This window comes from Eschrichtius robustus, chromosome 3, assembly GCF_028021215.1.
Source record: "Eschrichtius robustus isolate mEscRob2 chromosome 3, mEscRob2.pri, whole genome shotgun sequence".
Classification (NCBI taxonomy): Eukaryota; Metazoa; Chordata; class Mammalia; order Artiodactyla; family Eschrichtiidae; genus Eschrichtius; species Eschrichtius robustus.
Window position 1 is genome coordinate 170,822,445 of NC_090826.1, and position 27,056 is coordinate 170,849,500.

Consider the following 27,056-nt stretch of genomic DNA (forward strand, 5'->3'; position numbering starts at 1 on the left):
CCCGCCACTGCCAGGGTCCCGTGATCCAGGGACAACTTCCCCGGGAGAACCCACGGCACGCCTCAGGCTGGTGCAACGTCATGCCGGCCTCTGCCGCCGCCGGCTTGCTCCGCATCCGTACCCCTCCCTCCCCCCCGCCTCAGTGAGCCAGAGCCCCCCAATCAGCTGCTCCTTTAACCCCGTCCTGTCTGGGTGAAGAACAGACGCCCTCAGGTGACCTACATGCAGAGGTGGGGCCAAATCCAAAGCTGAACCCCGGGAGCTGTGCGAACAAAGAAGAGAAAGGGAAATCTCTCCCAGCAGCCTCAGGAGCAGCAGATTAAATCTCCACAGTCAACTTGATGTACCTGCATCTGTGGAACACCTGAATAGACAATGAATCATTCCAAATTGAGGAGGTGGACCTTGGGAGCAACTGTAGACTTAGGGTTTGCTTTCTGCATCTAATTTGTTTCTGGTTTTATGTTTATCTCAGTTTAGTATTTAGAGCTTATAAACGTTGGTAGATTTGTTTACTCTCTTCCTTTTTTTTTTTAATATATATATATTTTTTCTTTTTTCCTTTTCTCTTTTTCTGAGTGTGTATGTGTATGCTTCTTTGTGTGATTTTGCTGTATAGCTCTGCTTTTACCATCTGTCCTAGGGTTCTATCTGTCCGTCATTTTTGTTTTTTTCCTTAGTACAGTTTTTAGCACTTCTTATCATTCGTGGATTGGTTTTTTGGTTTGGTTGCTCTCTTCTTTCTTACTTTCTTTTTTGTTTTTTCTTTTTTTTTACTACTTTCCTATTTTTTTATTTTTAATAATGATTTTTTTTACTTTTTATTTTAGTAACTTTATTTTATTTCCTCCCTCCCTCCCTGCCTCCCTCCCTCTTTCTTTCTTTTTTTCACCCTTTTCTTCTGAGCCGTGTGGTCTTGGTGCTCTGGCCGGGTGTCAGGCCTGTGCCTCTGAGGTGGGAGAGCCGAGTTCAGGACACTGGTCCACCAGAGACCTCCCAGCCCAACGTAATATCAAAAAGCGAAAGCTCTCCCAGAGGTCTCCATCTCAACACTAAGACCCAGCTCCACTCAACGACCAACAAGCTACAGTGCTGGACACCCTATGCCAAGCAACTAGCAAGACCAAAAAACACAACCTCATTCATTAGCAGAGAGGCTGTCTAAAATCATAATAAGGTCACAGACACCCGAAAACACACCACTGGAAGCGGTCCTGCCAACCAGACAGACAAGATCCAGCCTTGTCCACCAGAACACAGGCACTAGTCCCCTCCACCAGGAAGCCTACACAACCCACTGAACCAACCTCACCCACTGGGGGCAGACACCAAACATAACGGGAATTATGAACCTGCAGCCTGCAAAAAGGAGACCCAAAACACAGTAAGTTAAGCAAAATGAGAAGACAGAGAAATACACAGCAGATGAAGGAGCAAGGTAAAAACCCACCAGACCAAACAAATGAAGAGGAAATAGGCAGCCTACCTGAAAAAGAATTCAGAGTAATGATAGTAAAGATGACCCAAAATCCTGGAAATAGAATGGAGAAAATACAAGAAACGTTTAACAAGGCCGTAGACGAACTGAAGAGCAAACAGACAATGATGAAAAACACAATAAATGAAATTAAAAATTCTCTAGAAGGAATCAATAGCAGAATAACTCAGGCAGAAGAAAGGATAAGTAACCTGGAAGATAAAATAGTGGACATAACGACCACAGAGCAGAATAAAGAAAAAAGAATGAAAAGAATTGAGGACAGTCTCAGAGACCTCTGGGACAACATGAAACGCACCAACATTCAAATTATAGGGGTCCCAGAAGAAGAGGAGAAAAAAAAAGGAACTGAGAAAATATTTGAAGACATTATAGCTGAAAACTTCCCTAAAATGGGAAAGGAAATAGTCAACCAAGTCCAGGAAGTCCAGAGTCCCATACAGGATAAATCCAAGGAGAAACATGCCAGGACACATATTAATCAAACTATCAAAAATTAAATACAAAGAAAAAATATTAAAAGCAGCAAGGGAAAAGCAACAAATAATATACAAGGGAATCCCCATAAGGTTAACAGCTGATCTTTCAGCAGAAACTCTACAAGCTAGAAGGGAGTGCAGGACATATTTAAAGTGATGAAAGGGAAAAACCTACAAGCAAGATTACTCCACCCAGCAAGGATCCCATTCAGATTCTATGGAGAAATTAAAAGCTTTACAGACAAGCAAAAGCTAAGAGAATTCAGCACCACCTAGCTTTACAACAAATGCTAAAGGAACTTCTCTAGGCAGGAAACACAAGGGAAGGAAAAGACCTACAATAACAAACCCAAAACAATTAAGAAAATGGCAATATGAACATACATAACGTTAACTACCTTAAATGTAAATGGATTAAATGCTCCAACCAAAGACATACACTGGCGGAATAGATACAAAAACAAGACCTATATATATGCTGTCTACAAGAGAGCTACTTCAAACCTAGGGACACTGAAAGTGAGGGGATAGAAAAAGATATTCGATGCAAACGGAAATCAAAAAGTTGATTGAAAGTTGGAGTAGCAATTCTCAAATCAGACAAAACAAACTTTAAAATAAAGACTATTACAAGACACAAAGAAGGACACTACATAATGATCAAGGGATCAATCCAAGAAGAAGATATAACAATTGTAAATATTTATTCACCTAACATAGGAGGACATCAGTACATAAGGCAAATGCTAACAGCCATAAAATGGGAAATTGACAGTAACACAATAATAGTAGGAACTTTAACACCCCACTATCACCAATGGACAGACCAACTGAAATGAAAATAAATAAAGAAACACAAGCTTTAAATGATACATTAAACAAGACGGACTTAATTGATATTTAAAAGACATTCCATCCAAAACCAACAGAATACACTTTCTTCTCAAGTGCTCATGAACATTCTCCAGGATAGATCATATTTTCGGTCACAAATCAAGCCTTGGTAAATTTAAGAAAACTGAAATCATATCAAGTATCTTTTCCGACCAGAACGCTATGAGACTAGATATCAACTACAGGAAAAAATCTGTAAAAAACAACAAACACACAGAGGTTAAACAATACACTACTAAATAACCAAGACATCACTGAAGAAATCAAAGAGGAAATCAAAAAATACCCAGAAACAAATGACAATGAAAACATGATGACCCAAAACCTATGGGATGCAGCAAAAGCAGTTTTAAGAGGGAAGTTTATAGCAATAAAATCCTACCTCAAGAAACAAGAAAAATCTCAAATAAACAACCTAACCTTACACTTAAAGCAAGTAGAGAAAGAAAAACAAAAAAAAAACCAAAGTTAGCAGAAGGAAAGAAACCATAAAGTTCATATCAGAAATAAATTATAAAAGAAATGAAGGAAACAATAGCAAAGACAAAACTAAAAGCTGATTCTTTGAGAAGATAAACATAACTGATAAACCATTAGCCAGACTCATCAAGAAAAAAAGAGAGAAGACTCAAATCAACAAAATTAGAAATGAACAAGAAGTAACAACTGACACTGCAGAAATCCAAAGGATCATGAGAGATTACTACTAGCAACTATATGCCAATAAAACGGACAACTTGGAAGAAATGGACAAATTCTTAGAAAAGGAAAATGTTCTGAGACTGAACCAGGAAGAAACAGAAAATATAAACAGATCAATCACAAGCACTGAAATTGAAACTGTGATGAAAAATCTTCCAACAGACAAAAGCCCAGGACCAGGTGGCTTCACAGGTGAATTCTATCAAACATTTAGAGAAGAGCTAACACCTATCTTTCTCAAACTCTTCCAAATTATAGCAGAGGGAGGAAACTCCCAAACTCATTCTATGAGGCCTCCATCACCCTGATACCAAAACCAAAGATGTCACAAAAAAAAAACTACACGCCAATATCACTGATGAACATAGATGCAAAATTCCTCAACAAAATACTAGCAAACAGAATCCAAGAGCACATTAAAAGGATCATAAACCACGATCAAGTGGGGTTTATCCCAGGAATGCAAGAATTCTCTAATATACACAAATCAATCAATCTGATAGACCATATTAACAAATTGAAGGAGAAAAACCATATGATCATCGCAATAGATGCAGAAAAAGCTTTCGACAAAATTCAACACCCATTTATGATAAAAACTCTCCAAAAAGTGGGCAAAGAAGGAACCTACCTCAACATAATAAAGGCCATATACGACAAACCCACAGCAAACATCATTCTCAATGGTGAAAAACTGAAAGCATTTCCACTAAGATCAGGAACAAGACAAGGTTGCCCACTCTCACCACTAGTATTCAACATAATTTTGGAAGTTTTAGCCATAGCAATCAGAGAAGAAAAAGAAATAGAAGGAATCCAAATCAGAAAAGAAGAAGTAAAGCTGTCACTGTTTGCAGATGACATGATACTATACATAGAGAATCCTAAAGATGCTACCAGAAAACTACTAGAGCTAATCAATGAATTTGGTAAAGTAGCAGGATACAAAATTAATGCACAGAAATCTCTTGCATTCCTATACACTAATGATGAAAAATCTGAAAGAGAAATTAAGGAAACACTCCCATTTACCACTGCAACAAAAAGAATCAAATACCTAGGAATAAACCTACCTAACAAAAGACCTGTATGCAGAAAACTATAAGACACTGATGAAAGAAATTAAAGATGATATAAACAGATGGAGAGATACATCATGTTCTTGAATTGGAAGAATGAACATTGTGAAAATCACTATACTACCCAAAGCAATCTACACATTCAATGCAATCCCTATCAAACTACCAATGGCATTTTTCACAGAACTACAACAAAAAATTTCACAGTTTGTATGGAAACACAAAAGAGCCCAAACAGCCATAGCAATCTTGAGAAAGGAAAACGGAGCTGGAGGAATCAGGCTCCCTGAATTCAGACTATACTACAAAGCTACAGTAATCAAGACAGTATGGTACTGGCACAAAAACAGAAATATAGATCAATGGAACAGGAGAGAAAGCCCAGAGATAAACCCATGCACATATGGTCACCTTATCTTTGATAAAGGAGGCAACAGTATACAATAGAGAAAACACAGCCTCTTCAATAAGTGGTGCTGGGAAAAGTGGACAGCTACAAGTAAAAGAATGAAATTAGAACACTCCCTAACACCATACACAAAAATAAACTCAAAATGGATTAGAGACCTAAATGTAAGGCCAGACACTATAAAACTCTTAGAGGAGACCATAGGCAGAACGCTCTATGACATAACTCACAGCAAGATCTTTTTGACCCACCTCCTAGAGAAATGGAAATAAAAACAAAAATAAACAAATGGGACCTAATGAAACTTAAAAGCTTTTGCACAGCAAAAGAAACCATAAGAAAGACGAAAAGACAACGCTCAGAATGGGAGAAAATATTTGCAAATGAAGCAACTGACAAAGGATTAATCTCTAAAATATGCAAGCAGGGGGCTTCCCTGGTGGCACAGTGGGTGAGAATCTGCCTGCCAATGCAGGGGACACGGGTTTGAGCCCTGGTCTGGGAAGATCCCACATGCCACGGAGCGGCTGGACCCGTGAGCCACAATTACTGAACCTGCGTGTCTGGAGCCTGTGCCCCGCAACAAAAAAGGCAGCGACAGTGAAAGGTCCGCGCACCGCGATGAAGAGTGGCCCCCGCTTTCTGCAACTAGAGAAAGCCCTTGCACAGAAACGAAGACCCAACACAGCCAAAATAAATAAATAAATATTTAAAAAATAAATAAATGAAATAAAATAAAATATGAAGCAGCTCATGCAGCTCAATATCAGTACCAAAAAAAACAAACAAGCCAATCCAGAAATGGGCAGAAGACCTAAACAGACATTTCTCCAAAGAAGATATACACATTGCCAACAAACACATGAAATGATGCTCAACATCACTAATTATTAGAGAAATGCAAATCAAAACTACAATGAGGTATCACCTCACACCAGTCAGAATGGCCATCATCAAAAAATCTACAAACAATAAATGCTGGAGAGGGTGTGGAGAAAAGGGAACCCTCTTGCACTGGTGGTGGGAATGTAAATTGATACAGCCACTATGGAGAACAGTATGGAGGTTCCTTAAAAAACTAAAAATAGAACTACCATATGACCCAGCAATGTCACTACTGGGCATATACCCTGAGAAAACCATAATTCAAAAAGAGTCATGTACCACAATGTTCACTGCAACTCTATTTACAATAGCCAGGACATGGAAGCAACCTAAGTGTCCATCGACAGATGAATGGATAAAGAAGATGTGGCACATATATATACAGTGGAATATTACTCAGCCATATAAAGAAACGAAATTGAGTTATCTGTCGTGAGGTGGATGGACCTACAGTCTGTCATACAGAGTGAAGCAAGTCAGAAAGAGAAAAATAAATACCGTATGCTAACACATATATATATATGGAATCTAAAAAAAGAAAAAAAAAATGGTTCTAAGAACCTAGGGGCAGGACAGGAATAAAGACACAGATGTAGAGAATGGACTTGAGGACATGGGGAGGGGGAAGGGTAAGCTGGGATGAAGTGAGAGAGTGGCATGGACATATGTACACTACCAAATGTAAAGTAGATAGCTAGTGGGAAGCAGCCGCATAGCACAGGGAGATCAGCTTGGTGCCTTGTGACCACCTAAAGGGGTGGGATAGGGAGGGTGGGAGGGAGGGAGATGCAAGAGGGAGGAGATATGGGGATATATGTATATGTATAGCTGATTCACTTTGTTATAAAGCAAAAACTAACGCACCATTGTAAAGCAATTATACTCCAATAAAGATGTTAAAAAATTAAAAAAAAAAAAAAACTGCAATGAGATATCACCTCACACCGGCCAGAAAGGCCATCATCAAAGAATCTGCCTGCTAATGCAGGGGACACGGGTTCGTGCCCTGGTCTGGGAAGATCCCACACGCCACGGAGCAACTAGGCCCGTGAGCCACAACTACTGAGCCTGCACGTCTGGAGCCTGCGCTCCTCGACAAGAGACGCCGTGATAGTGAGAGGCCCACGCACCACGATGAAGAGTGGTCCCCGCTTGCCACAACTAGAGAAAGCCCTCGCACAGAAACAAAGACCCAACACAGCCAAAAATAAATAAATAAAAATAAAAACAAACGTGGGGTTAAAAATAAATTAATTAAATAAAATACAACTTCTATTAAAAAATCTACAAACAATAAATGCTGGAGAGGGTGTGGAGAAAAGGGAACCCTCTTGCACTGTTGGTGGGAATGTAAACTGATACAGGCGCTATGGAGAACAGCATGGAGGTTCCTTAAAAAACTAAAAATAGAATTACCATATGACCCAACAATCCCACTACTGGGCATATACCTTGAGAAAACTATAGTTCAAAAAGAGTCATGTACCACAATGTTCACTGCAACTCTATTTACAATAGCCAGGACATGGAAGCAACCTAAGTGTCCATCGACAGATGAATGGTTAAAGAAGATGTGGCACATATATACAATGGAATATTACTCTGCCATAAATAGAAACGAAATTGAGTTATCTGTATTGAAGTGGATGGACCTACAGTTTGTCATACAGAGTGAAGTCACAAAGAGAAAAACAAATACCGTATGCTAAGACATAAATATGGAATCTAAAAAAAAAAAAATGGTTCTAAGAACGTAGGGGCAGGACAGGAATAAAGATGCAGACGTAGAGAATGGACCTGAGGACATGGGGAGGGGGAAGGGTAAGCTGGGATGAAGTGAGAGAGTGGCATGGACATATATACACTACCAAATGTAAAACAGATAGCTAGTGGGAAGCAGCCGCATAGCACAGGGAGATCAGCTCAGTGCTTTGTGACCACCTAGAGGGTTGGGATAGGAAGGGTGGGAGGGAGACACAAGAGGGAGGAGATATGGGGATATATGTATATGTATAGCTGATTCACTTTGTTATACAGCAGAAACTAACACAGCATTGTAAAGCAATAATACTCCAATAAAGATGTTAAAAAAATTTTTTTAAATATAGCCAAAAAAAAATTTGACAATTTCTGAAATTTACTGAAAAACACTAACCTACTCAACCAGAAAGCCAAATGAACTCCAAGAAGAATAAACACAGACGGATCCAAACAAAGATACATTACAGTAAAAATGCTGGAAGTGAGAAATAAGGAGAAAACCTTGAAAGCCGAAAGAGAAAAAAAGAGTATCGACAAGAGAACCCCAGTAACACTAACAGCTGAGTTGTCAGCAGAAACAACGTAGGGCAGAGAGCAGTGGGATCACATACTGAAAGTGCTCAAAGAAAACATTCTCAACCAAGAATCCTACATCCAGCAGAGCTAAACTGAAAAAATGCAAGCAAAATAAAGCCATTCCTTTATTTTTTTTAAAAAAAAAAAGAGAAAGAGAGAGAGGGAATGAATTTGTTGCCAGCAGACCCATCTCATAGGAAAGGACATGAGAGGAAGTTCTTCAGGCTAAAAGCAAGTGCCCACAGATGGTAATTCAAATCCACAGGAAAAAACGTTCCATAAGATGTTACGAAAAAACGTTCCATAAGATATTACGGAAAAACCCCGAAAGAAGTTTTTGGCCAACCGAATACTCTCTTCTCCTAACTGATGTGAAAGGCAAATGTTCAAAAACTATGTATGTAATGTGTTGTCCAGTGTAAAACATACAGAAATATAATATATTTGCAGATAACAGCACAAAGGAGGTATATATGAGAAAGGCTGCACTGGGCTAAGAAAATGACTACAGATGGTAAAGTAATAATTTATAGCAATGTATTGCAGAGTTTGTAACATTAATGGATGCAATGTGCATAACAAGAAGACCACAAGAAGAGACAGAAAGGACCAGAACTACAGTTGACCCTTGAACAACACAGGTTTGAACTGCTCAGGCCCACTTACACAGGGATTTTTGTTCATTAAATAGGTACTACACAATCCGAGGTTGGCTGAATCTGCAGATGTGGAACCAAGGATGAGGAGGATGACTGTGGAGTTATACCCAGACTTTCGCCTGTGCAGAGAATCGGCAGCCCTAACCCCCGCACTGTCCAAGGGTAAAGTGAAAAAAGGCGTAACATCTCTACATCTCATGAATATTAAGCTAGTGTAATCCTGAAGCTGACTCTGACAAGTTAAGATATATACACAAGCACTAGAGCAACCACAACAACATTAAAGAGGTAGTGGAATAATGAAATTTAAGTAAGGGCTGTCACAGAGATGGTGGAGTAGAGGAGCCCATACCCACGCCCCCACAAGATACCACAACTAGACAGCCGTTCATGAACAAAAATGGCTCTGGAGTCCACTTGAGAAGCTTCAACAACACAGTGGGACAAAAAAACCTGAGAAAAATGCACAAGAAAGGGGGGAAAAACAGTTTGCTCTGGCTGCATCATCTCATCACCCAGGGCAGACACTGGGTACTCCTTGGCTGGAGAGAGTTCCCGTCACCAGGAAAGGGAGAGAAAGTGAATGACCGGCTTCTCCAGCCTTCCAGGGTCCCGTGCGGAGCATTCACTTTGGTTTCACTGCACCTTAGAGCGCAGCAAAGCTGAGACATCTACACACAGCTAGATCAAGGAAGATGGGCAGGGGCAGCCAGTATCAGCCAGGCAGCATGGGAACCGCAGCGCCCACTGGCCTCCTTCCTCTACGGAGGACTCTAGCAGCCTACATCAATGAGCACCTCAGGAGCTCTGTGGATGCTGCAGACCTCCCCAGCTTTTGTTACTGAGGACCTCGTCACAGACGACAACAGACTGCTCAGCAGCAGCTCTCACCACTGAGCAAAGCAACAGTCAACACAGATGCCGCCGACAACCCGCAGATTTCACACCACTGAGGTTTTCCAAGTTTTCATGCCTGGAGATACCAGCCGTCTGAGGCTCTCCCTGCTAGCTCCCCACCTTCTGCTGCTAGAGCCCAAGAGCCACACCAGCAACCAGCGCCAGCCACTGCGGCTGCACACACGCAAGACACCACCGTAGGCCCCTGCAGATGCACAGAGGCACACTGACCGCCAAGGCCCCACAACTGCTTAAGGACAAAGATCTGGCCCTGACGCATGTCACTGACCCACACCACTGTGTGTGCCTGCGTTCAGCCCCAGCAGCTGTGCACCCGCACACTGCAGGCCCCCAACTCAAATCACCAGCATCCACTGCCGTGCACACGCACAAGGCTAGCCTCCGCAGATGCACAAGCGCACACTGGCAGCCAAGGTCCCCACAGCTGTTTGGGGAGAAGACCTGGCCCTGACTCCGTCACTCGCCTGCACCACTGCAGCCACCTGCAGTTAGCCCCTAGGGACACACACGCGCACACCAACAGCCAAAGCCCCCACAGCTGCTAATGGGGCTGGATCTGGCCCTGACTCCTAACACTCACCTGTAAGGGGCCAGCCTCAACTCCCATCACTGACACCCACTGCCATGATCGTGCCTGTGGCTAGCCAGTGTATTCATGGCAGTACATGCTGACAGCCAGGGCCCCTGGAGCTGACCATGTGCTTGCAGGTGGCCCAGGACACTACTGCTGACTCTGACCCTGACCACTGCATGTGAGTTTGCAGCTACACCCTGCCACCATATAGGTATCTGTGGCCAGCCCCAGCAGCCAAGCCTGTGCATATCACCAGTTCCAGCCATGACCACTGCTTGCCCTTGTCCCCAGCCACTGAACCTGGAAACATCACTGAACACAAACAGCCCGTGCAGCCATGAAGGACCACCTGCAGAGCCCACCAAAGATCATACAGGTGTTATGTTGTAGACCCCAACTGCCTCTGCAGACAAGACACCACACCAGATCCATCTCTGACCCAGAGCGGCCACACACCCACACTTGGCATCCTGCACCAGTACACCAGCAGTTACAGCACATTCCAACATGTTCCCACACACAAGAGAAGGTCTTTCATTATTGAAATCAGTCTACAAAGTCTGGAAGAGGTGAAAACTCCTTCAAATGTACAGTTATCTATGCAAGGCTACAGGAATCACAAAGGATCAAGGAAACATAGCTCCACCGAAGGAAATAAGTAAACTTCCAGTAAAAGAACCCAAAGAAATGGAGATCAACAAACTTCATAACAAAAAATTCAAAATAACTGTTCTAAAGATGCTCTGAGAACTACAAAAACAAACAAAAACAAAGAAAACCATCAGCTTAACACAATTACAGATAACAATTTTACAAAATCAGAAAGCAACTCATGAACAAAATGAGAAACTCAACACAGAGATAAAAAATATAAAACAACCAAAAATAAATTTTGGAGCCGAAGAATACAATGGATTCTTTAGAATTCAACAGGAGCTTCAACAGCAGACATGGCCAACCAGAAGAAAGAATCAGTGAAATCAAAGATAGATCATTTCAAGTTAACCAGTCAGAGGTACAAAAAGAAAAAAGAATAAAAAGGAATGACGAAAGCCTGTAGTACTTATGTGACACAACTGAAAGAAACAATATATGCTTTATGAGAGTCCCAGAAGGAGGAGAAAGGGAAAAAGAGTCAGAAAGCTTATTTAAAGAAAGAATAGCTAAGAATTTCCCAAATCTGGGGAAAGATATGAGCATTCAAATTCAGGAAGCTCACAGATCCCCAAACAAATTCAACCCAAATAGATCTTCTCAAAGACATATAATAATAAAAAAGTCAAAAATCAAAGACAAAGTGAGCATCTTGAAAGCAGCAACAGAAAAAAAGCTTGTCACTTACCACTTACAACGGAACCTCCATAAAGCTACAACTAGATATCGCAGCAGAAACCTTGCAGGCCAAAAAGAATGGGATGATATATTCAAAGTGCTGCAAATAAAAAACTGCCAACCAATAATACTTAACTGGAAAAGTTATTCTTCATAAATGAAAGAAAGATAACTACTTTTACAAACAAAAGCTGAAGGAGTTCATCACCACTAGACCTACATTACAAGAAATCCTAAAAGGAGTTCTCCAAGCTGAAATGAAAGGATGATAATTAGTGCCTAGAAAACATATGCAATTTTAAAATATGGTAAAGGTAAGTATATAGGCAAATGCAAAATACTCCTATACTGTAATATGGTGGTATGTTAATGACATAACTCTAGTATAAAGGTTAAATGACAGAAGTGTTAAAGTAACTCTAATTAAAATAACGTGTTAATGAATATACAATATAAAAAGATGTAAAGCAAAATTGTAAGAAACATAAATGTGTACTGGGAGTAAAAGGGCAGTTTTTGTGTGCAATCAAATATAATTTGTTAGTTCATACAGACTGTTACAGCTATAAGGTGCTTTATGTAAGCCTCATGGTAACCACAAAACAAAAAACCATAGTAAAGGTACAAAAGATAAAGAGAAGGAAATCAAAGCATGCCTTTAAGAAAAATCAACAATTCATGAAGGAAAAAAGAAAGAGAGGAACAAAGGAACTACAAAACAAACAGGAAACAATAAGTTGGCATTAGTAAGTACTTGCCTATCAATAATTATTTTAAATGTAAAAGGATTACATCTTCCAATCAAAAAGTATAGAGTGGCTGAAAGGATGGAAAAAAACAAGACTCGACTGCATGATGCCTACAAGAGATCATGTCAGCTTTAAAGACACACTTAGGAAATCAGGTAAAGGGATAGAAAAAGATATTCCACGCAAATGGAAACTCAGAAGAGGTAGCTATACTTGTACCAGACAAAATAGACTTTAAGTCAAAAATTCTAATAAGAGACAAACGATGTCATCATAATGATAAAGGGGTCGATTCATCAAGAGAAAATTATTAGTTGTAAATATATATGTACCCTACATCGGAGCACCTAAATATATTAAGTAACTACAAACAGATGTGGAGAAATAGAAAATAATACAATAATAGTATAGGACTTCAATACTCCATTTTGAACAATGGATAGATGGTCCAGACAGAAAATCAATAAGGAAACAATGGATTTAAACTATACTTCAGACCATATGAACTTAACAGACATATACTGAACATTCCACTGACAAGCAGCAGAATACACATTCTTCTCAAGCACACACTGATTAATGTCCAGAATAGATAATATTTGGCCACAAAACAAGTGTTAACAAATGTAGAAAGAGTGAAACCATACCAACAATCTTTTCTGACCACAATGGCATGAAACTAAAAATCAACAACAAGAAGAAAACTGAAAAACTCACAAATATGTGGAAAGTAAACAATACATTTCTGAAAAACCAATAGGTCAAAGAAGAAATAAAAAAGGAAATCAAAAATATCTTGAAAACAAATGAAAAGAGAAACACAGTATACCAAAACTTAAGGGGCGCAGAGATTGCACAGCACTTGGCCTGAACTCATTGGATTGTTGTACAGGCTCCAGCCATGGCTGAGAGCGGCCAGACACCTTAGGCCAAGGTACTCCTGCAGCAATAGCCACACACCCAGCTGCAAGTACACCCCACTGCAGCCCAGTGGGCGGAGGTTTAGAGAGGACCAGAGAGGACTAGTGATCTACACATGCTTTTTCAAGGGAGCTGGCTTGTAAGATTAGGTAACTGAGACAGAAAATGGAAAGCACATCTCTATACTGAATCTACCTGGTGACATTCTCATCATCCCTGAAGCCACCTCTGTGGGGGAAATAAAAGGAGGAAACATGTGGTACCACTCTAACTCTGGAAAAGAAGAAGGGTTAGAACTTTAGTCCAAATTCCTGACTCTATGTGAAAAAGAATTAGCTGCTAACAGCAAGTGTGCTGGAGCTGGGGATGTGGTGGAACATGGCACTCATAGGCAGGTATTAAAGCTGGATACCAATGGACCATGCACCTAACTAAGTTCTGAAACACTCAAAGTTACTTGCTACAGTATAAAATGGTATAAAATGATGTGGGTGGGCTATAACTAGATTTTCCTCCTCTTTGTTTTAAATACACTCATCTGCAGCATTTTTAAACAAGAAAATCCTGCCTGGGTCACATCCACAACTTCAACCTGTTAATTGGATGACCTTGCCAAGTCACCCAAACTCTGGATTTTAGTCACCTTGCATCCGGCTTTCCCCTCCACTTACACTCAGATTTGAAAAATGTTTTCTATACACTTAATGGTCATTATGAAAATGTTCTTAGAGGTCTGTACTTAAGTATTTTGCAATAAAAAATTTTGCGCAATGAAGAAAAATATATTTCTTATACCTTCAAATGTATGTAACACGTAATAACTATTTTCCTTAAAATTAGGTAAAATCCAGCATAAACAAATTTAAATTTTGTCAATTTAGTTTTACTATTTCAGTTTTCCATATTTTGAATGAAAGAATATGTGATTTATTTTTCCTTTTAACAATATCTATGAAAATGTAATATAGAAATGTTATTGTGTATTATAATATTACTTTCCAAGGATATCTGAGTGCTTTAAGTTACCTTAAGAATCTTTAGTTGAGGACTTCCCTGGTGGTGCATTGGTTAAGAATCTGCCTGCTAATGCAGGGGACGCAGGTTCAAGCCCTTGTCCAGGAAGATCCCACATGCCACGGAGCAACTAAGCCCGTGTGCCACAACTACTGAACCTGCACTCTACAGCCCATGAGCCACAACTACCGAGCCCGCGTGCCACAACCACTGAAGCCCGCGTGCCTAGAGCCCATGCTCCGCAACAAGAGAAGCCACTGCAACAAGAAGCCCATGCTCTGCCACGAAGAGTAGCCCCCGCTAGCCACAACTAGAGAAAGCCCACATGCAGCAACAAAGACCCAACACAGCCAAAAATAATAAATAAATTTATTTTAAAAAAAAAGAATCTTTAGCTGATATAGGAACAAGGTATTGGGGATTAAAGTTGTTTTTATTTAATATACCAATGGTTTAACACTCTTTCTCACTTTTTTACCAAAACAATATATTAAAAAATTGAAAGAGTAAATGAATAAACAAAAGGTAATATTCAATGTGTGCAAATTTCCCTGATTTAATTTAAAAAGATATTTTAAAAAAGTAAAAAGACAAATGGTAATATATCTAATTACCAAAAAGATGAAATTTGAATAAACATCTTAAATAACTGCTGGAAAGATATCTTATGGGATGCAGTAAAAGCAGGTCAAAGAGGGAAGTTGACAGTTATAAACACCTACATTAAGCAAAAAGACAGATCTCAAACTACCTAACTTTACACTTCAAGGAACTAGAAAGGAACAAACAAAGCTCAAAGTTAGGAGAAGGAAAGAGATAACAAAAATTGAAGCAGAAATAAATGAAACAGAGCATAGAAAAACAAATAGAAAAGATCAATAAAACTAAGTGGTGGTTTTTGAAAATATAAACAAAATTGACAAACCTTTAACTAGACTTACCAAGAAAGACAGAAAACTGAAATAAATAAAATTATGAGTGAAACAGGAGACATTACAACTGACACTGGGGAAATACAAAGAAAGGATCGTAAGAGACTACTGTGAACAATTATATGCCAAGAAATTGAACAACCTAGGAAAAATGTATAAATATGCAGGCACATAAAACTCACCCAGACTGAATCATGAAAAAATAGAAAATCTGAACAGAACAGTAACAAATAAAAAGACTGAATGAGTAATTTTAAATCTCCCAAAAAAGAAAAGCCCAAGACTTCACAGATGAATTCTAGCAAATATTTACAGAAGAATGAATGCCAATCTTTTTCTAACTCTTCAGAAAAACTGAATACTCCCAAACCCATTTTATAAGGCCAACACTACCTTAATACCAAAGCCAACAAGGATACTACAAGAAAACCACTGGCCAAAATGCCTGATGAATATAGATGTAAAAGTTATTAACAAAATACTATCAAATCAAATTCAACAGCATATTAAAAGGATTGTACACCATGATAAAGTGGGATTCATCCCTGGGATGCAAGGATGGTTCCACATAAACAAATCATTAAGTTGACACACCACATTAGAAGATAAAAATCACATGTTCATCTCAATAGAAGCCGAAAAAGCATTTGACAAAATTCAACATATAAAAATTTCATTATAAAAACTCTCAATATAGTGGGTACAGAAGGAACATACCTCAAAGATAATACATTAGGCCATATATGACAAGGCCACAGCTAACATCATACTGAATGGTGAAAGGCTGAAAGCTTTTCCTCTAAGATCAGGAATAATACAAGGGTGCCCACTCTCACCATTCCTATTCAATATAGTATTAGAGGTCCTAGCCAGAACAAATAGAAAAGGAAAAAAAAAAAAAAAAAAGATATGCAACCAAAAAGTAAGCAGTAAAATTGTCTTTGTTTGCAGATGACATGACATTATATACAGAAAATCCTAGACTTGACAAAAAAACTGTTAGAATAAACAAGTTCATTAAAGTTTCAGGATATAAAATCAACATACAAAGATCAGACGTGTTCCTATACGCTAACAATAAACTATCTGAAAAAGAAATTTTAAAAACCCTCTATGTACAATAGTACCATAAACAACCAAAATATTTAGAAATAAATTTAACCAAGGAGGTAAAAGATCTGTACACAGAAAACCATGAAGACATGGATGAAAGAAATCAAAGATGACACAAATAAATGGAAAGATATCCCACATTCATGGATCAGAAGAATTAATACAGGCATACCTCATTTTATCATACTTCATTTTATTGCAACTCAGGGATATTGCATTTTTTACAAATTGAAGGTTTGTGGCAACCCTGCCTTGTCAGATATTGGTTACCATTCCTTTAGCAATAAAGTATTTTTAAATTAAGGTATGTGCATTTTTTGACAGATAATACTATTGCACACTTAATAGACTACAATGTAGTGTAAACAGCTTTTATATGCACTGGAAAACCAAAACATTCATGAGACTAGCCTCGATCCAATATTTGCTTTACTGCAGTGGAATGGAACTGAACCCGAAATATCTTCCAAGATATGTCTGTACTGTTAAAATGCCCATACACCCAAAGCCATTAAAGATTCAGTGCAACCCATGTCAAAATTCCAATGACATTTTTCCCAGAAACAGAAAAAAAAAAATCCTAAAATTCATAATGAACCACAAAAGAGCCCAAATAGCCAATGCAAATTAGAGAAAAAACAAAGCTGGAGACACCACATTTCCTGATATTACAAAGCTACTGTAATCAAAACACTATAGTATTAGCAGAACAACAGACACAGAGACCAATGTAAAAGAATCAAGAGCCCAAAAATAACCTTTGTATATAAAGTCAACTAATATGTGACAAGAAAGCCAAGAATTCTCACTCAACGGGGAAAGAATAGTCTCTTCAATAAATGGTAATGGGAAAACCATATATTTTCATGCAAAAAAATGAAAGTAAATCCCCTATCTTACACCACTTACCAAAATTAACTTGAAATGGATTAAGGACTTAAAGTTAAGACCTGAAATTGCAAAACTACTAGAAAAAAAATATAGGGGAAAAGCCCCATGACTTTGGTCTTGACAATGATTTTTGTTGCACAAGTAATGAAAGCAGAAACCAAAAAGTGGGACTACATCAAACTAAAAAGCCTCTTCACAGCAAAAGAAGCAATGAACAAAATGAAAAGGTAACTTACAGAATGGGAAAAAATATTTGCAAACCATTTTTCTGATAAGGGGTTAATAACCAAAACATTAAGATATTTACCGTATGAATATATACTCAATATAAGGATATGTAAAACTCAACAGCAAAAGAAGCAAATAATCCAATAAAAAAATGGACAAAAGACCTGAGCATTTTCCCAAAGAAGACAAAAAAATGGTCAACAAGTACATGAAAAGGTACACAACATCACCAATCACCAGGGAAATACAAATCAAAACCACAATGAGTTATCACCTCACAACTGTCAGAATGGCTGTCCTCTAAAAGACAAGAGATAATAAGTGTTGACAAGGATGTGGAAAAAAGGGAATCCTTGTGCACTACTGATGGGAATGTAATTTGGTGCAGACACTATGGAAAACAGCATGGAGGTTCCTCAAAAAATTAAAATAGAACTACCATATGATCCATCAATTCCACTTCTGGGTATTTATCTGAAGGAAATGAAAACACTTGGAAATATATGTGCACCCCCATGTTCACTGCCCCATTATTTACAACAGCCAAGACAGGGAAACAACCTAAGTACCCACTGATGGATGAATGAATATGGAAAATGTGGTCTATGTATAAAATGGAATATTATTCAACCATAAAAAAGACGAAAATCCTGTCATTTGCAACAACATAGATGGAACTTGAGGGCATTATGCTAAATAAAGTAAGTCAGACAGAGAAAGGCAGATATCCTATGATCTAACTTAGATGTGGAATATAAAAAAAAAATCAAACTCCTAGAAAGATTCTAACTTTGATGAAATTAAATTTATCCATTTTTCCTCATATATCATGGATTTTTTTAAAATCAGAGAACAGATTGGTGGTTGCCATAGGTGGGGGCTGGGGGGGTTGGAGATATGGGTGACAATGGTCAGAAGGTACAAACTCCAAATTATAATACTTACCAGCTCTGGGGATGTAAGGTACAGCATGGTGCCTATAGTAACAACACTGTATTATATATTTTAAAGTTACTAAGAGGGTAGATCTTAAAAGTTTTCACCATAAGAAAATAAAAATTTGGAACTATGTGACACAATGGATATTAACTAAACTTACTGTGGTAATCATTTCACTATATATATATATTTCAAATCATTATGTCATATACCTTAATTAATACAATGTTACATGTCAATTATATCTCAATAAAACTGGGGGTAATTCTTTTAAATTAGTTCTCACAAAAATTTTGCATACTGCTTGCTGTTTACTACCTACCCACACAACTGACCTGGTACCTGCTAATACTCCCAAAATTCAAAGTCAAAAAAATTATTCTAAATTTTAATGTAAAGGCAAAGAAACCAAAATAGCTAAAGCAATTTTGAAAAACAAAAAAATGCGAAGAATCAGACTACCAAATTTCAAAACTTACTCTATAGCCATAGTAACCAAAACTGTGGTATTTGTGGAAAGAGAGACATACAGAACAAAAAAACCAAACAGAATATCCAGAAATAGGCCCACACAAGTTTGCCCAACTGATTTTTGACATTGGTACAAAAGCAATTCATTAGGGAAAAGATAATAATGGTGCTAGAGCAAGTAAACATCCATATGGGAAAAAATAAACCTCAATCTAAGCCTCACACTTTATATAAACTCAAGACAGATCATGGGGTTTAAATGTAAAGTGTAAAACTTCTAGGAAAAAAAAAAATCTTCAGGACCTCAGGTTAGGCAAAGAGTTCTTAGACATGACACTAAAGGCATGATTCATGATAGGAAAAACTGATAAATTAGACTTCATAAAAATTTAAAACTTTCAACTTGCAACATACTCTGTTAAGAGGATGAAAACACAAGCCACAGACTGGGAGAAATAGTTGCAAACCACGTATCCTGGCAAAGATTTAGTACCTAGAATATATAAAAAACTCTCAAAATAAAATAGTAAAAAATTAAACAATCTAATTAGAAAATGGCCAAAAGACATAAAGAGACATTTCACCAAAGAAGCTCAACAGATGGCAAATAAAGAGATGGTAGTGTTTAACATCATTAGCCATTAAGGAAATGCATATTTAAAACCACAGTGGGATACACAGCTATCAGAATGGCTAGAATAAAAAATAGTGACAACACCAAATGCTGCTGACATGCAGAGAAACAAGATTATTCGTACATTACTGGTAGGAATGTAAAATGCTAAAAGCCACCACTGAAACCAGTTTGGTATTTTCTTAAAAAACTAAACATGCAACTACCATATGACCCAGCAAGTGCAGTCCTGGGCATTTATCCCACAGAAATGAAAACTTACATTCAGACAAAAACCTGTACGTGAATGTTTAGAGTAGCTTTATTCCTAATAATAAAAAAACTGGCAACAAGCCAGGTGTCAACAGGTGAATGGTGAAACAACCTGTGGTACATCACACCAAGGGATACCACTCAGCAATAAAATAGACTATTATTGATATGCTCAGTAACCTGGATGAGTCTCAGGGAAATTATGCTGAGTGAAAAAAGTCAATCCCCAAAACTGTATGATTACATTTACACAGCATTCTTGAAATGACAAAAATACAGAAGTAGAGAACAGATTAGTAGTTACAACAGCTAAAGGAGGTGGTGGGAAAAGAGGGAAATGAATATAGCTATAAAAGAGCATCATGAGGGATTCCTGATGGAAATGTTTGGTATCTTGATTGTATCAATGTCAACATCGTGGTTGTGATATGGTACTACAGTTTTGCAGTATGTTACCATTGGGGGAAACTGGGTAAAATGTACAAGTAGTCCTCTCTATTTTTTCTTACAAATGCACTTGAATCTACAATTACTTCAAATATAAACTTTAATTAAGACAAAATTTGAATGATATTGTTTTTGAATAACATGTACTTAAAAAACAGTAAAACAAAAAAAACCCAAGCACTTCAGTTTTGTCCATGAAAAGAAATAAATGCCCTTTTACCATCTGATGTAATACGTCTAATAATTTGAAAATGAGCTATCAAGCAGCATAATTTGGCCTCTGCGGAAGCAAACAAACTTAATACTGAGGAATGTGCAATATGTGTAACACATCTCAAATGTTTCAGAAGTTTTCAATACAATTAACTGTTCTAATACAATGTATAATACATGTTACAATTCTGCTCTAATAGCAATACTGACTTGTTTAGTGACCAGATTTCTGGTTTTGAAAATACAGACAGATGTCAAAGGTCGTGCCCTCTCCAAATTTTCCATTAAAGTATACATAAAAATAAAGGACTGAAAAAAATAGTGAATAAATTTTGGTACATTCTCTCAACGGAATGCTACTAACCAATTAAAGACAATTAAAAAGGAATCAATTATTGACATCTATAACAGCACATACGAGTATCAAAAAATACTACATGAGTTAAAGAAGCCAGACACAGAAGAATATATATTATGATTCAACCTACCTGAAATTTTACAGTGGGCAAAAAAATTAAAGCAATAGAAACCAAAACAGTGATGAGGGCAGAAACTCCTCATTCTATGAGGCCAGCATTACCCTGATACAAAAACCAGACAAGGACACTATTAAAAAAAGAAAATTACAGGCCAATATTACTGATGAACACAGAAGCAAAAATCCTCAACAAAATGTTAGCAAAGTGAATTCAATAATTCATTAAAAGGATCATACACCATGATCAAGTAGGATTTATTCCAAGGATGCAAGGATGATTCAATATCTGCAAATCAATCAATGTGATACACCACATTAACAGAACAAAGAATAAAAATCATATGATCATTTCACAAGATGCAGAAAAAGTGTTTGCCAAAATCCATTTATGATAAAACTCTCAACAAACTGAGTATAGAGAGAACATAACCTGAAATAACAAAGGCCATATTTGACAAACCCACAGCTAACATCATACTCAGTGGTGAAAAGCTAAAAGCTTTTTTCTTCTGAGATCAGGAACAAGACAAGGGTGTCCACTCTTACCACTTTTATTTCAACATAGTATTAGAAGTCCTAGCCACAGCAATCAGACAAGAAAAAGAAATAAAAGGAATCTAAATCAGAAAGGAAGAAGTAAAACTGTCACTGTTTGCAGATGACATAATACTATATATAGAAAATCCTAAAGATGTCACAAAAAACTATTAGAATTCATCAACAAGTTCAGTAAAGTTGCAGAATACAAAAATAATATACAGAAATCTTTTGCATTTCTTTACACAAACAACAAACTATCAGAAATAGAAATTAAGAAAACAATCTCATCTACAGTTGCATTAAAAAGAATAAAATACCTAGGAATAAATCTAAGGTAAAAGGCCTGTGCTCCAAAAGCTATGACACTGATGAAAGAACCTGAAGATGACACAAACAAATGCAAACAAATGGAAAGATATATTCTGCTCATGGATTGGAAGAATATTGTTAAAGTGGCCATACTACCCAAGACAATCTACAGATTCAACGCAATCCCTATCAAGATACCAACAACATTTTTCACAGAACTAGAACAAATAATTCTAAAATTTATATGGAAACACAAAAAACCCTGAACAGCCAAAACAATCTTGATAAGGAAGAACAAAGCTGGAGGTATCATGCACTCTGATTTCAAACTACACTACAAAGCCACAGTCATCAAAACAGTATGATACTGGAACAAAAAACAGACACATTGATCAATGTAACAGAATAGAGAGCCCAGAAATAAACCCCACATTTATAGGGCCAATGAATCTATGACAAAGGAGGCGAAAATGTACAATGGGAAAAAGACAGTCTCTTCAATAAATGATGCTGGGAAAACTGCATAGCTACATGGAAAAGAACGAAACTGGACCACTTTCATATACCATATACAGAGATAAACTCAAAATGGATTAAAGACGTGAATTTAAGACCTGAAACCTTAAAACTCGTAGACAAAAACATAAGCAGTAAGCTCTCTGACATGGGTCTTAGCAATATTTTTTTGGATCTGTCTCCTCAGGCAAGGACAACAAAAGCAAAAATAAATGGGATTACAACAAACTAAAAAGCTTTTTGCACAGTGAAGGAAACAATCTAGAAAACTAAAAGGCAATCTAGGGAATGGGAGACAATTTTCAAATGATATGTCCGATAAGGAGTTAATATCCAAAATCTATAAAGAACTCATACAACTCAACAGCAAAAAAAAGAAAGAAAACACACACACACACACACACACACACACACACACACACAACTCAATTAAAAAATGGGCAGAGGACCTGAACAGACGTTTTTCCAAAGAAGATATACAGATGGCCAACAGGCACATGAAAAGATACTCAATATCACTAATCATCAGGGAAATGCAAGTCAAAAGCACATTCAGATATCACCTCACACCTGTAAGAATGCCTATTACCAAAGAGACAACAAATAACAAGGACATAGAGAAAAGGGAACCCTTGTCCACTGTTGGTAGGAATGTAAATTGATACAACCATTATGGAAGACAGTATGAAAATTCCTCAAAAATTAAAATCAGAACTATCAATACCATATTATTTAGCAATTCCACTTCTGGGTATTTATCTGAAGAAGACAAAGACACTAATTTGAAAAGATACACACATTTCCATGTTCACAGCAGCATTATTTACAATAGCAACCTAAGATATGGAAGCAACCTAAGTGTCTATCAATAGATGCATAGATAATGGGTATGTGGCATATATATAAAATGGAATATTACTCAGCCATTAAAAAAAACAATAAAATATTGCCACTTGGGACAACATGAATGGACCTAGAAATAAGTGAAATAAGTTAGACAGAGAAAGACAAATATCGTATGATTTCACTTATATGTGGAATCAAACCAAACCAAACAAATATAAAAAAAGAAAAACAGACTCATAGATATAGACAACAAACTGGTGGTTGCCAGAGGGAAAGGGGGTAGGGAGATGTTGAAAAAGGTGAAAGGAAAGGTGAAAGGGATTAAGAAGTCCAATTTACACTTATAAAATAAATAAGTCACAGGGATGTAATGTACAGTATAGGGAATATAGTAATATTGTAATAAATTGTATCGTGACAGTAACCAGACCTACTATGGTGATCATTTTGTACTGTATAAAAATATTGAATCACTATGTTGTACACCTGAAACTAATTAATATTGTAAATCAATTATACTTCAATAAATGTGTGTATATATATACACATATATATATATCTTCTATATCTTGCACTGGGAGGTTAACAGATGTATAGAGCTGTCATAACTCATCAAACTGAATAATTTAAGATTGGTGCATGTTACCACAGGTTATTCTGGAAAAAAATTTTTTGAGAACAACGAAATTATACATTCGTCCAGTACTATGCAAAGGTGCCAGTCTATTTCAAGAGAAAGAGCTTTACATCAAAATGCAAGTCAACTCACTGCTTCCTTCATCAAGAAAGTCTTGCTACAAAAATAGTCACTAAACTAAGTGCTTAGTAACCAAGTTGATTTACATTCTGGTTGAAGCTCTCTATTTCAACACAGGCAGGCCTGTAACATACAATTTGATATCAACAGCCACTCAGCTGGGCTAGCAGCCTGTGGGAGAAGGAAGAAAGAAGAAATGGGGCTTAGAGCAAGCTTAAACTTGAAAATCCCTTCCATTCCTTTCAAATTCAAAGGAATTTTGTATTCCATTTCATATCATGTGTTACGGTCTGAATGTCTGTGTGTCCCCCAAACCCCTCCTTTCATATGTTAGAGCCATAACCCTCAATGTATTGGGAAATGAAATTTTGGGGGTAATTAGGGTTAGATGATGTCATGAGAGTGGGGCTCTAATGATGGAAACAGTGCCCTTATAAGAAAAGCGTTCTTCCCCTCTCCCCCTCTTCCCTCCATCACCCCCTACCCCCATGTGAGGACACAGTGAGAAGGTAGCTTTCTGTAAGCAAGGAAGAGAGCCAAGATCAGCTGGCACCTTCATCTTGGACTTCCCAGCCTCCAGAACTGTAAGAAGTAAATGTATGTTTGTTAGTCCACTCAGTCTAAGGTATTTTGTTATAGCAGCCCAAGCAGATTAATATGTGTCTTAACATAAAATGGTTTTGAATGACTGGTTAAATATCTTTTTTCTCCCAAACTACAAATAAAATTGATATTATGGGAAGATATACCACACTTACCCTCGTTTTAAGAATACCACCCAAGACTGGGGTATCATAATACCTTAAATGGATCAATTACATACCTGCCTATTTTATTTTATTTTATCTTATTTTCTTTTTTAATTTTATTTATTTATTTTTTAAATTTTCTTTTATTTTCTTTTTAAATTTTATTTATTTTATTTTATTCTATTCTATTCTATTTATTTATTTCTGGCCTTGCGATGCGGCTTGTGGGATCTTAGATCCCCTACCAGGGACTGAACTCAGGACCCCGGCAGTGAGAGCCCCGAGTCCTAACCACTGGACCACCAGGGAATTCCCGTGCCTCTTATTTTAAATAGAAAAACAAGGTTTAATTTATGAAAGTGCTCAAACATATCCATTGTAAATATTGGATAATACCCATAATGCAAGAACAGAAGGAAAAAATTACACGCCATTTTGTCTACAAATGGGGGCATTTCAAGGAGTCTTACAAGGCTCATGCAAGTAACTGAGTAAGTTGAATAAAAGGGAAAAAAAATTCTGACTGGATGCTAGAAATTGAGATTTAGATACTCTTCTAGACTCAAAAGGAACACTGATGTCAAGCAACAAAATCTTTGCTTTGCAAAAGGCATGCATGTGTAATTACTGCTCTACTTGGCAAAAAAATCTCTTGGGATTCTGTAGGGGGTGGGGGGGAATGCCAAATGAATTTAAAAACTCAAGGAGAGTACTAATATAAAGTGATTTAACCTAATGTAGGTGAGAAATAAGAATCAGTAAAGAAAGGTGAGCTGATAAATAGCCTGTAATAAAAACAACTGTTTCCTGGAAAGCAGACTATTACCTCAGCATAACCATGAAGCAAACTATAATCATTCTTACTCTTCATGGTAGAAAGCAGAGAAAGCTTACATGATACTCAGGGAAGTCGAGTGAGTCCTCTTAGAGGAGAACCTAAATTTCTCGCTCAATTCATTTACTATTTAAAATGCACCTAGCAGCCACTCCTCAAAAACAAAACAAAATGCAACCCTGAACTGTATATGGTGATGATCTATCAATTTACATATCCAGTATGGACCTCTCGCCTCCAACTGCCTATTTAGTATCTCCACCTGCATGTCTAATCTTGTCTCAAAGGAAACATGCCCGGGTCTGAACTCCTGACTTCGTCCCCCAAACTGATCTTCTCAGTCTTCTCCATCTCAGGTAAGAGCTCTTCTGACTTTCTAAGTGCTCAAGATGCTTTTTGGAGGCATCCTTGACTCTTCTCTTTTTCTCACCCCACACATCTAATCCATCAGCAAATCCTGTCAGCTCTACCTCCAAACTGTACCCAGAATCTGACTATTTCTCACACCACTTTCATGGCTTCAACCCTGGTCAAAATGGCCATCATCTGTCTCCTGAATTATGCAGTAGTCCCCTTCTTAGTCTCCCTATTTCCAAACTCCCTCTACCTCTACAGTCTATTGCTCACATAGCAGCCAAGAATGACCTAATCACCTGTCAAAGGCCCCACCTCCAAATACTACATTAGGGATTAGGTTTCAACGTATGATTTGCAGGGGGCGGGAGCCAGGACGACACACAGACAAATATTCAGTCTATAGCAACTATCTAACATATTAAATATTTTACTTATTTATCTTATTATGCCTTCTTGTTTAGAGCACAAGCTCCATAAAGCCAGGACTTATCCTTATTTTGTTCATGGCTATTCCCAGAGTCTAGACAATACCTGGCACATAACAGACGCTCACTAATGATTTACTGAATAAAATGATACTAACATAAGTTCAAAGCAAATACGAGTGATGTTATTTTTCACACAGTACTGAAACTGTTTATTGCTACTTTCTATTAAGACACTTTAGTTTAAGTATGCCAGTGCAAATTTACATAACTGTCATAAAACTAGAATATACTCTTTTGCAAAGTGTATTTAAATAAAGGTGTTCCCTCAAATCTTGTAACCTAAATTATAATTACCTTATTTAAAGCATGTCCAACATGAGGGTCACCATTTGCATAAGGAGGTCCATCGTGAAGACAAAACTCTGTCTTCACTTTTCTTTCTCTTTGCCATGAATAAAGTTCCAAAAATTCACATTTCTGTTTAAAAAGAACAATAATGTCTGAACATCATGTAAATACATACTCCTGAATCTTACCATAAATAACAACCAACACCTGCTTATTTCCTATCCCATTCTAATGTATTCAACTCTAAAACACAAATGGTGAGGTTTCTAAAATGCACATCTGATATTCATCTTTTAATACTTTTGAATAGCTTCTCCGTAGAC

General features: G+C 37.5%; 1 protein-coding gene and 1 pseudogene across 2 annotated transcripts in view; one reads left to right on the forward strand and one right to left on the reverse strand.

Moving 5' to 3' along the window:
* The window catches only part of IARS2 (isoleucyl-tRNA synthetase 2, mitochondrial), a 78,074-nt gene that overhangs the window by 49,488 nt on the left and 1,530 nt on the right, over positions 1 to 27,056 (reverse strand). For both annotated transcript variants that reach the window (XM_068541802.1, XM_068541803.1), the window contains exon 2: positions 26,740 to 26,862. In XM_068541802.1, coding sequence (XP_068397903.1) covers positions 26,740 to 26,862 — 123 coding nt within the window. The remainder of the gene's footprint in view (positions 1 to 26,739; positions 26,863 to 27,056) is intronic.
* On the forward strand, positions 13,417 to 13,867 carry LOC137761821 (D-aminoacyl-tRNA deacylase 2 pseudogene; annotated as a pseudogene).